At 43.6% G+C, this 12,142-nt stretch overlaps 1 protein-coding gene across 10 annotated transcripts in view; it reads right to left on the minus strand.

Moving 5' to 3' along the window:
* HECW1 (HECT, C2 and WW domain containing E3 ubiquitin protein ligase 1) overlaps nt 1-3,575 on the minus strand; it is a 453,917-nt gene extending 450,342 nt beyond the window's left edge. For 5 of the 10 annotated variants that reach the window (XM_037733811.1, XM_037733809.1, XM_037733810.1 and 2 more), the window contains exon 1: nt 1,758-2,404. In XM_037733811.1, coding sequence (XP_037589739.1) covers nt 1,758-1,880 — 123 coding nt within the window. In that variant the 5' untranslated portion in view covers nt 1,881-2,404. Of the gene's footprint in view, nt 1-1,757; nt 2,405-3,207 lie in introns of those variants that run through there. The other 5 variants (XM_017515385.2, XM_017515381.2, XM_017515382.2 and 2 more) reach the window with 4 other exon arrangements.
* Nucleotides 3,576-12,142: the final 8,567 nt, after the last annotated feature.

Raw genomic sequence — 12,142 nt, forward strand, 5'->3', positions numbered from 1 at the left:
GATTTGAGTCCTGGCTCTCCGTTCCCCTTAAGCATCTTACATAACCTCTCTGATTCCCCCAGCTGACTCACAGAGTGAAGGATTCCCACCTACCTCCTGCCTATACAATTAAAGGGCATTTTTATCACCTGAAATCCACTCAATAAATATTTCTGAGAATGCATGATGTATCAGGCAAACTGCTAGGTGCTGGAGAGGTGAATATAAACATGTCCTCGTTCTGAAGAAGTTCATCCCATATTTAAGATAAGGAGACTGTGGTACATTTACAACTCAGATAACTGCAATATGGTAAGTGCTACCTTAGGTCTAGGAACAAAAAGGCTATGGGAAAACAGGAGAAGAAGTGGTTAATTATGCCTTGCAGGGACTGTAATTTCAGGATGTTATTTTGATTATAACTTAAATGAGTGCACAACTATGGAAAATTGTATGGCTAAGCATGAGTCAACAACCAAATACCTTGACTATACTTAAATTATAAAAATTACCATGAGAGCATGAAAATGCTGCCTGCCTGCCTGTTTAGAACAATCATCGCTTCACCCATTTTTTATGACAAGCAACAGTGCTAGCAAGTTTTATGAGGAACACCAAATTATATCAGAGAAAGTAAGTCTCATGCCATTGTCAATTACTGCATAGGATGAAACAGCTATCTAGAGTGTCTCATTAGAAACAGACAAAAACCAATTATTGGAAAAAGCGAATTCTCAATTATCCAAGACAGCTGGAATGAATAACTCCACAAAAGGAGAAAACCTGTTATCCAATTAATTCAATTTTCTTCTCTTTTCCCCAACCCCCCACCAAATGTTTCGCTATAGTAAAAAAGAACAAATGACCTGTTTGAGTTGGTGAGTAATTTCACTTATGGGGAAAATGCAGACACTTGGGTTTTAAAAGCTGAAAGGTATAAAAATAAGCCACAGATTCTATAATCAATCCTTGGTTTGCTTACATGGCTCACGTTGTAATTATTTGCCTTTCCAACACTGAATAACTTTTCTTACTCCTCTGTCAGTTACCACAGAATGCTGAAACCAGAAAGAACGATAGAAACCAGCCAGTCCAATTTCCTTTACCATAAGGAATGAGACTGAGGCTTGTCTTTCCATATCACACCTGGCCTTTTAATATTTCTTTTGTAAACAATCATGTCAGATGGAAGCATAATAGAAGGTAAAGCTCAAAATGATCTTGTAATACATCCATCTTTGAAAGCCAGCGTGTGAAAGGAATCAAGTCAAATGATGCTATATACACAAATAGCAGCAGCTGCAGTCCCTCTGTATTGATGCATTGATGGGCTGTTCCAGCTCTGGATGTGGCCTCCCGACCAAGTCAATAATGTCACAATCTAAACAAACTTCAGCAATTTGCCTTCAAGAAAAAAACTATCCCAGACAAAAAAAAAAAAAAAAAAGAGAGAGAGAGAACTGTCATTCTACAAAGCAGCCAACTGCACTAGACTGGGATTATAGTGTGGAATTAGTCAGAACGTGGTTTATTAAATAAAACACTCTAACGGCCAATTTGCCTGGAGGTCTAGGAATTAAAATAGCGCTTTGTTTTTCCCATGCCACATTCCGGAGGAGGCAGCAAGCGGAGGAAACGGGCAACAGGGAATTCTACCACAATCTATCTCTCCACCAAACAGACACGCACATTCATACCAGGGTGGGCATGTGGCCTCTAATCCCTTCTTAGTGGAAAACACACATTTTAAAATCAATCCCCAATCTAGAATGAATTACCGTAATAGCCACAGCCGGAGCGAGTCCGCTGATGAGAAACGCAGATCTGGCCACCTGCTTTGAGACGGCTTGGACCACAACACTGCCCGGGTCTTTAAAGGTTGGCCTTTTCGGGTAGGGCATCTGCCCTCCTAAATCGCGTTTAAGTTCCAGGAAAAGAGAGTAGATGCCTCCCTCAATGTTTGAACTATGCTGCTCTTGCTGTATCCATTTCTGCCGAACATAGCATTGACATCTTTTCAAAGAGAAGAGGGGAAAAAACAAGGGGAGAATCGCCCACTGCAGATCCCAAGAGAAGTAAGCACAAAACTACAGCAACGTCAAACAATATCTTCTTCGGCAACTAGGAAAATCCCCACATGCTATCTGGTGTCAGCCCAATGCAGACTGAGGCGCGCGGTGCCCAGAACCACAGGAAGCCGGGCATCTCTGCAGCCTGTGTCCCTGCCAGCTCCCCCCACGCGCTGAAATTCGGCAGGGAAGAAGTTATGGTGCCCAGCCTCTGTGTGCAAGACAGAGACACCGCGCATCCATGGCTCTGAAAACCAGCCAAGCGGCCGGGACGTCAAGCAGCAGGGCAATCAGAATGCCCCGGAGCCGGGGATGGAGGGGCCACATTGTTTGAGCCCTCGGATTTTGCTGCATTGGCACCGCCTGGGAACGTAGGGGTAGCAGGAAGCGCACCTCCAGCCAAAAAAGGACCGGACGCATTTTTTTTTCTCTCGGCGGCTCCCTCCCTGCCTGTCTGCAAGTCGCAATACGGTAGGCGACATGACGGGCTGCTCCCGCTAAAACTCAGGTGGCAGGCCCGGCTGAGCGGCGCAGCGGGCCGGGAACCTGGAGGCGCTGGGGGAGCACCCACATCGCGCCTCCTCCCCTCCTGCACCATCCACGGGAGCAAGGACAGGGCCCGGCCACGCGCCCCTCGAGCGAGCACGGGCGAACCCGTGCGGACGCTCCAGGCGCTCGCTGGGCTAACCACGGGCATTGCATGCAACACAATTGTTCAAAAGCGAGCCCAAGGCGAAGCGCAAATCCAGAGCTTTGGTTCACAAGGGGTGGGTGTGGGCTGGGAAGGGGGATTACGTAGGTCTCTCCGCCCCCTCCCCTGACACCTCCTCGCCACTGGGAGGGCGCTGAAGGGCGGGGGAGGCGCTGCGAACCCGCTTGGGGGCTTCTTTGTTTCTCTCAGTGCCCCACAGGAGGGCCGGGTGCGCCTGCCGTACCCAAGCCGGGGTCGCCACCCGGGGATGCCGGTCCTGTCCGGGCGGCGGCGCGTCCCAGGCTGACAATTGAACCTCGCGGGAGAAGCGAGAGGGTGGGGAGGAGGGTGGATCTCGGCCCCTGGAAGGGAGGGCGCTGCCGGGGCCTCGCGAGCGACGGGGAAGCCGCCCAGAGAAGGGCGGGGGAAAGGGGCGGCAGGCAGTGTCCCCGCGCGACGCCCGCTTACCTTGGCAGCCCTGGTCTGGGCACAGATCATGCTCCTGTCAGCGCGCAGGTTAGAGCTGGGGGGCGCACGTGCCCCGCATAGTGCACCGGGAGCCTGAGACTTGCTGGGCAGGAGACCCTGGCTACCGCCCGCTCTCGCCGCGCTCTGGCTGCCGGGTGCCCAGAGCGAGCGGCGGCCACAGCTACTGCTACGGCGGAGGGGCGCGCGCCGCTCGACGAGTGTATGCGCGAGGAGGGGGCCGGTTCGGTCAGAGACGCACGGTGTTCCGGCTCCAGCAACAGCGCCTGATGCGCGGTAACGCAGCACACTTCATCGCTTTATCCTCCCGCTTGCTTCCCCTCCCTCCCTGCCTGCTCCTCTGTGGGTACCAGACTCCAGAACCAACCACAAGCCGGGCTTGCTCTCATTAGCGCTGCCCCGCCCTGCAGCCTCCGCGCGCCCCCACCCCCGCCCCAGCGGTAAATACATATTGATTCTTGTTACCGCCGGCCCCATCCTTCCAACACCCGGCACGCGTACTGGGCAGATCCAGCACCAACCCCGGCTCCTCGGCCCTTTTGTGTGTGTGCAAACAGTGTAGCAGAAAGGATGCGGTACAGACACTCTAGGCGGCTACCCTGTGACAGGTGTTCTTGGCCTCTGTCTTACACACTTTCCTCTCTTACCTTACACTCAAGAATGCTCAGAGGCACCTTTCGGGAACAGTCCTGTATTTGCACAACAAGCACACAAAGCAAACATCATAATGACAAAAGCAAAGGGATGAAAATCACCCCAGAATATCTATTGTTGGGCAAGCCTAGCTTCCAAACCGGGTTTTCTGTTACACTGCACACAGTGTCAGAATGCTAGAACTAGGGACAGCCAACTGAGATGCAAAGAGAAGTGAAATGCTGGTTACTGTTGGTGGCTCGCCGCTCCATGTATGCACATTTTTGTGCATTTGGTCGACATTTGGTTTGTGTATGTTCACATAAAATGCAGAGGCTTTGAGCACATAATCTTTAGAGCCTGGGATTCTATGAACCAACCACATTCTCTACAATGCTGATTTATTCCTTCCTATTATTTTGCACAGCATCCTCTACGTGAGCTTTTTTTTTTTCATTTTCTGAGAAGTTATTTTCTTTCCCATACCCCGAACCCCACCTCCTCTAGAATAAACAAAGGCTTCACCCTGACTTCAGAACTCCTTCCTGAAGACCTGAGTACAGACTTCCCAAAATCAAATCTCCTTCCCCTTCCAACCACACTTCTCAGCAGCTCTCATTCTACTGACCTGCCTCTTGGCGTTGATTTCACTCTTAGAACTGGAACTTTCCAGAAGTGGGAACTTTGGACAATGCGAAGGCAGCTTCACCAGCTGTGCCCCTTTCTGCAAGGAGCACAGCCCTTCTCTTTCCTTATTCCACTTGGGGTACCCAGTCCTTTCCTGACAGACCATTTTCTTTGTCTGACAACAGTCAGATCTTCTGGTCAGATGAGCTCAAAGCACATCACTTTTTGAACCTCAGCTACCAAGCCACGCAGAAAGCTGTGCACACATTTCTCCGGATTTTACACTTGGATTAGTATCAACTCCTATATGAAGAAAACTCTCCGAGAATAGACTTGGACAGGCTGTGGCAGTAAACAGCAACAGCAACCAACCATGTGATGTTTCCAACCAGAGACTTGAAAGAAAACAAAAACTCTCACATAAACCATGGTTTCTAAATTAGCACAATGTCACCAAACCACAATAAAGGATATATTTTTTTACCTCAACTAATTGCCAAAATGTTCACCTCATTATTTTCAGTGAATCAGCATCAACTTGGCTCAGAGATGTTTGCGCTCTGTTCTATCCATCATGGAGATGACATGACAAGTCAACATCTCTCATAGAAGTTATTGATGTAGCAATCCTTGTGGTGTGCTTTATTTTCCCCTGAGGAGTTGCTTTTTTTATACTGAAGACAAAAGATATTAAAGTAGCAGTACACAAAGTTTCACATCCTGAGTAGATAAAGAAGCACCTTGTAGAGCAGCTTCTATAGGCCACGTCCAATGGCAACACATAGAGACTCCTGTGTATTTTCCTTTATTTTCATTTTTGTGTGTCAGGTTCTCACTCCAATGCCCAGGGTGGAATACAGTGGCGCAATCTCCATTCACTGCAACCTCCGCCTCCCAGGCTCAAGCAAGCCTCCCGGACTACCTGGGAGTAGAGGTGTATGCCACCATGCCTGGCTAACTTTTTTGGGGGTGTGTGTGTATTTTTGGTAGAGATGGGTTGTCACCAAGTTGCCCAGACTGGTCTCGAACTCCCAAGCTTAAGCGATTCTCCTGCCTCAGCCTCCCAAAGTGCTGGGATTACAAGCATGAACTACCGGTCCTGGCCTGTTTTGTTTTTTATTCCTAACAGTCCGCCTGTAGTCTGGGTAGCATGATACTATTTTACAGAAGAAAGAAAAATGCTTATGTGAGTTCTGTAATTTCCTTAAGGTCTTGTTTCAAGCAGAAGACCTTGAACCTAGAGTTTGCAGATATCAGCTGCCCTAACCTTAAAGAGAAGAGTATTTGGTGGAGAAAGGAAAAGATATGGCATGAATTTTAAAGCCATCTTAGCAGTCATACTTACTGTTTCTAAGGTACTCAAAATACTGTTATAAATAGAATAATAGTAAGTCACAGTCCCGATACGCCCCTCCTAACATTAGCCTTATATAATGGCATAAGGTGATGAAGGCATTTCAAGAAGCATATACAAACACCTGTGTTATCATAATACCCATGCAACCATGTCTTCCATCTTTTGTAACTCGAGGCCCAGGAGGACTGAGAGAGGGGCTGACATGACTGCTCACCTGCTCATCTCAGGCCAGGTGCCCATAAAGACCAGCAAACAGAACGTCATTCACAAGTGGTCCCTATAATACCCAGAAAATGATGACTTGAACCGATCAGGGGCTTTATCTTTGAGGACAGGCCTTCACCATAATGTCAGAAATGAGTGCACTATAACTCGTGGAGGAAAAGGACCAAGCTGTTCAAGCTGTGTGCAATATCTCACACAGTCTCTGCACAGGATCAAATTGTAGCCAATAATACAAGATTGTCATTTGGACTTTCCTAATGACTAATGATGGTGAAGATCTACTTTTGTGCTTATCCTCTATCTATCTATCATTTGTAGTAAAGTGTCTGCTCAAAATTTTTGCTCATTTTTAAATGGGTTATTCGCTTTTATATTGCTCACTTTTGAGAGCTCTTTATATGTTCTAGATACAATGTCTTTGTCAGATAAGATTTCTAAATATTTCCTCCCCATCTGTGGTTTGTCTTTTCATTCTCTTAGTAGTTTCTGTCATAGGGTAAACATCTTTAAAGTTGATAGAGTTCTATTTGTCAATTTGCATGCTTTCAGTATATCTAAGAACTCTTTTGACTAACCAAGGTTACAGAGAGTTGTGTTTTGCTTTATAAGTTTAAGATTTTACATTTTACACTTAAGTATTTGGTTCATTTTGAATTCTTACTATTTTTTAGGTGTGGGGTATGAATGCTGACTTTATTTGCTGGCTTATTTGTTTTTGCAAGTGGGATATCCAATTTTTCTAACACCATTTATTGAAAAGATGATCCTTTCTTGATTGAATTGCTTTTGCAACTTTTCAATAATCACTTGGCTATATTTGTGGGAGTCTCTTTCTAGATTCTCTATGTTGTGCCTCTGATTTTTCTATCATTTTTCAAATACATTATTTTGTAGACATATACTGCCTTAAAATCAAGCAGTGTGAACCCTCCAATTCTGTCCTTTTTAAACATTATTTTGTCTATTTTCATTTCTTTGCCTTTTCATATCAGTTTAAGAATGTTTATCAATATCTACAAAAAAATTCCTACTAGGATTTTGATTGCAACTGTGTTAAATTTATAGATCAATTTCAGAAGAATTGACATTTTAACAATCTTCCAATTTCTTAATACCTTTCAACCCACAAACTTAGCATTTCTTTGCATTTATTTAGGTTTCCTTTGATTTATTTCATCAGTAGTTCAAGTTTTCAGCATGTAAATTCTACACAGATGCTAAGAGTTTCCACATAGATTCTTTTTTTTTTTTTTTTTTTGAATGCTGTTCTCCGGAACACATAGATTCTAAGAGTTATATTTTTTGGTAGTATTGTAAAACGTATTGATTTTAATTTTGAATTTCACTTTGTATTAAAGTATACTTAGATTTGTTTTAATTAAGTACGCACATGCAGACATACAGACATGGAAATTTATTTCTCCTGAAGAGAGAAGTTTATACTCACAGAGCCTTAAAACAGGAAGCATGACATACCGCGCAGGGCCACAGGGGAGTTCCTGAGTCAGTCAGGAGGCAGAAGCAGCCCGGAAGAGCATGGCTCAGAGCTTCTATTTATTTTTATTATTATTATTTATTATTTTTTTTATTTTTCGTGAGACAGAGTTTCACTCTTGTTGCCCAGGCTGGAGTGCAATGGCACGATCTCGGGCCCACCGCAACCTCTGCATCCCGGGTTCAAGCAATTCTCCCGCCTCAGCCTCCCAAGTAGCTGGGATTACAGGCACGTGCCACCATGCCCGGCTAAGTTTGTATTTTTAGTAGAGACGGGGTTTCTCCACATTGGTCAGGCTGTTCTCGAACTCTCAGCCTGAGGTGATCTGCCTGCCTTAGCCTCCCAAAGTTCTGGAATTACAGGCGTGAGCCACCACACCCAGCCAGAGCCTCCATTTAGTATCCCGTGGGAAAGAATGGGGAGGCAGGGCAGGCCAGTTTGAACAAGTCTAGGATTTGATAGATTCAATATTTCAGTGGCTGTGGGCTATAGAGGTGGTCTCTAGTCGTCCTGTACTTGTCCCTGGGAAGACTTAGGGCAAGGGAGATTAGCTTGTTGTGTGAGTTGGATAAAGGAGGTGGTTGTGGGCGTGGACTCTGGATTGGTTGGTTTACATATGAATGGTGGGCTTCATATCAAACAACTTGCCCACCTTTGCTATCTCTAGGAATTAGCTAGCCCTGGAAGGGGCAGTTTCTTCCAAGCCTGCAAAACCCCTAAGATGTCAAGGCACCACAAAATACGGAAAATAAAAAACATAACTAAAACTCATTCACTGGTAGAATAGAAAAAAAAAAAGAAACAGTGATTTGTGTGTGTATGTGTGAGTCTATTTATTATGTATCCTGTGACTTTGCTAACCTCATTTATTCATTCTAGGAGTTTTGGGTAGATTTCTTGGAATTTTCAGTGTTGTCTATGAATAGAGGATGTTTTATTTCTTGCTTTCCAATCTGTGTCTTTTGTTTCTTTTTCCCACCTTATTTCAGCTCTCCTTTCTATTTATTACATAGATTTTTATTTATTAATTAAATAATTTATTACTGAGCTTTTACTTTATGAGAGGCAGTGTAAATATCAATTACACTAAGCCTGTGGTCAAGTTAAACATGTACGTACAATATGATGCAGGTGCTAAGACAGAGATGTATTGTCAGTGTGAGAGGAGCAGCCATGCTAATACGGCTAGGAGGCTAGAAAAGCCTCCACTAATAGAGCTTTGAATGAAGAGCAGAAGTTTGTTGGGTGACCAAAAGACATCCTAAGAAGAAAGAAAAGCATACATGAAAAAGCAGAAGACAGAACAAACAGAATGTACTTGGGAAATGGTAAAGAGTTCAATTTAACTGGAGCAAAGAGAGTGGTGTTAGACTGGAAGCAAATGTGTGAGACATACTGTGGTAGGCCAAACATGCCCTGCTCTAGCTGTTAGAATTAATTCAGCAAGTGCCCAAGTGCCGTGTGCAGTGGCTCACGCCTGTAATCCCAGTACTTTGGGAGGCCAAGGCATGTGGATCACCTGAGGTTGGGAGTTTGAGACTAGCCTGACCAACATGGAGAAACCCCATTTCTACCAATAATACAAAAATTAGCTGGGCCTGGTGGCACAATGCCTGTAATCCCAGCTACTCAGGAGGCTGAGGCAGGAGAATCGCTTGAACCCTGGAGATGGAGGTTGTGGTGAGCCGAGATCACACCATTGCACTCTAGCCTGGGTGACAAGAGTGAANAAAAGAAAAAAAGAATTAATTCAGCAAGTAATGGAGAACCCTAAAGAAACTCTAAAGATTTTTCCAGGAGCAGAAACAAGATTCATCATTTAAATACAGCAAAAGCCAGGTGTGGTGGCATATATCTGTAATTCCAGCTCCTTGAGAGGCTGAGGCAGAAGGATCACTTGAGCCCAGGAATTCAAGTCCAGCCTGGGCAACATCGAGAGATCTTGTGTCTTTTTGTTTTAATTATAAATAAATGAAAAATATGTTGTGAAGCAAAATTTACAGTGTGTAAATTTTACAAATTATTATTTGTAATAATTTTAGGTTATTAAGATAGGTTGACCAAAATTAAAATTTTAAATATAAAAGGGAGATGTTGATAACAAGTGTCAGATGAGGAGGGCAGCTGGCTAATTTGCCCTCACCCACCTTTCCATCAAAATACTTATTAAAAAGCACAAGACAAAAGTGACACAGAAATATGAACTATGAATGCTTATCAACAATTTATCACATGCCAGAAAGATTCTCACTAATCCAATCAAAGTGTGTTTAGGCATTAAAACACCGCCAGATAAAAACAAACAAACAAAAAAGGAATTAGAAACAAATACCTTTAGAAAGGTGAAGGCTTCATTTAGGAACAGCAAGAGGGTGATGGTGAAGAGCACAGACACAAGACAAATCGCCCAGGTTTAAAACTTGGTTTGATTGTTTACTTGTTTGTATTCTTATGCAATTTATTTAAATTCAATTTTCTCATCTGTAAAACTACTTATGAATGTTTTTCACCGTAAAAATTGTTGAGATTTAAGTGAAATAACAAATGTGAAGTTTACAGCATTGTGATTAATACGTGGTAGCATTCAATATTCCTTGGCTCATTCCATCAATAATGTTCTTTCCAAGTCCATTTGGAGATTTCAACATGCTGTAATGCATATGACTAAGTTTAAAAGTGTTTTGAGGAGAGTGAAATATTGAAATTTGTTTTTTAAGTTTTACCTAAAAAAATTTTTAAAACCAATTTACACAAAAGTAAAGTGGGCAAAACGTACTAAAAAACTGATGGATGATTTAAAATTTGTAATGTATGCATGAAAAATTCTTAAATAGCCCTATGACTCAATTAAGTGCAAATTAAATTGAGACACATTTTCCATCAATTTAGTTGTCCTCAAAATTACACATCAAAAAAAAAAAAAAAAAATACTAGTCAGCATGCAGTGAGATTAGGACTTGTATTTCTCCTGGTAGGAAAGTAAATCATTCCAACGTAGCAGAAGTGCAATTTGCATTTATGTCAAGGATCTTTAAACAGCTCCTGTGATTAAATGTAATGCATCAGTTAGTTATTGCTGCCTAACAAACCATCCCAAAACTTAGTTAACAATCATGTACTATTTCTCCTGAGCTACATAATTGTATAAATCCACTACAAATTGCTGATCTAGTCCAGACTAAGCTGATCTCAGCTGGACTCCTTTGTGTGGGCAGTTGGCAGGTTTCCTGGGAGCTGGCTGATCCAGGACAACTTCATCTGGGACAACTTGGCTCTGTTCCATGTGGTCACTCATCCCGTAACAGGCTATTCCAGTCTTGTTTTCATAGCAGTAGGTGGAGCAAGAGAGAGAGAAGTATGCAAGGCTTCTGAGGTCTGGTCTTAGAACCAGCACACTGTCACTTCTACCATATTCTGCTGGCCAAACCCCATTATGAGGCCAGCCCAGATTCAATGATATGGAGAGACTCCACTCAATGATGGGAAGAACTGCAAGGTCACAGGATAAAGAGCATGAATACAGAGAGGATGGAGAATTGGAACCAAAAAACCCAACAGTGTTGTCAGAAATAAAAGAGACAAGGCTGGGCATGGTGGCTCACACCTGTAATCTCAGCACTTTGGGAGGCTAAGGTGGGTGGATTACCTGAGGTCGGGTTCAAGATCAGCCTGATCAACATGATGAAACTCCATCTCTACTAAAAAAATACAAAATTAACTGGGCATGGTGGTGGGCACCTGTAATCCCAGCTATCGGGAGGCTGAGGCATGAGAATCGCCTGAACCCGGGTGGCAGAGGTTGCAGTGAGCCAAGATCACGCCCTTGTACTCTAGCCTGGGCAACGAGAGTGAAACTGTCTCAAAAAACAAAATCAAAAAAAAAAAAAAAAAAAAAAAAAAAAAAAAAAAAAAAGGTAGAGAGAGACAAGAAAACCACACTGGCCAAAATCTGAGCAGGATTCTAACAATCACACCTTTGAAATGAAGGACTGAGATTATATTTTTGGACTATATATTATATGCTCTGACCTCTGGAATCTGGCATAGATCATACAATACCAAATGAGGTAGGCTAAAACTTTGAGCCCCCCTCCTGCCACATTTTCTTTGACCAACTCTGAGGCATTCACCTAAGCACACCAGGGGTCATCCTTCCACTGTGTGACATTTATCTTCTGATCTAGCTAAAAAAGTCCTTGCAATTGTCCCTCTATTATTCTTTCTATGCATCCGCTCAGATCTATATCTCACAGAATAGACATGATGGAGAACATAAGGGCCAGGAAGAGCTGCACTGCTCTCCGGAATGCTTAGTCACCCATGATGAAAGCTTTATGAGCTCAAATGGAGCCAGGACGAGGTAAGCAAGGAGTGAACACTGGAGCGGATGTACAGACTTAAATGAAGCATGCTTTTCAAAAACATTGCAAACTGGGTTTTCAGTTTAAATAACCTATCCTCCCAAAGGATGTATACACCCTACCACAATCTGTAGACCCATGTTGCCTGCAAGGCACTGAAAGTTAAAGGAAACCACTCAAGTCAGCAGTGAGGAGGCTAAGAATGTTCCTCTCACCGCA

The sequence above is a fragment of the Cebus imitator genome, unplaced genomic scaffold (assembly GCF_001604975.1).
Source record: "Cebus imitator isolate Cc_AM_T3 unplaced genomic scaffold, Cebus_imitator-1.0 Scaffold548, whole genome shotgun sequence".
Classification (NCBI taxonomy): domain Eukaryota; kingdom Metazoa; phylum Chordata; class Mammalia; order Primates; family Cebidae; genus Cebus; species Cebus imitator.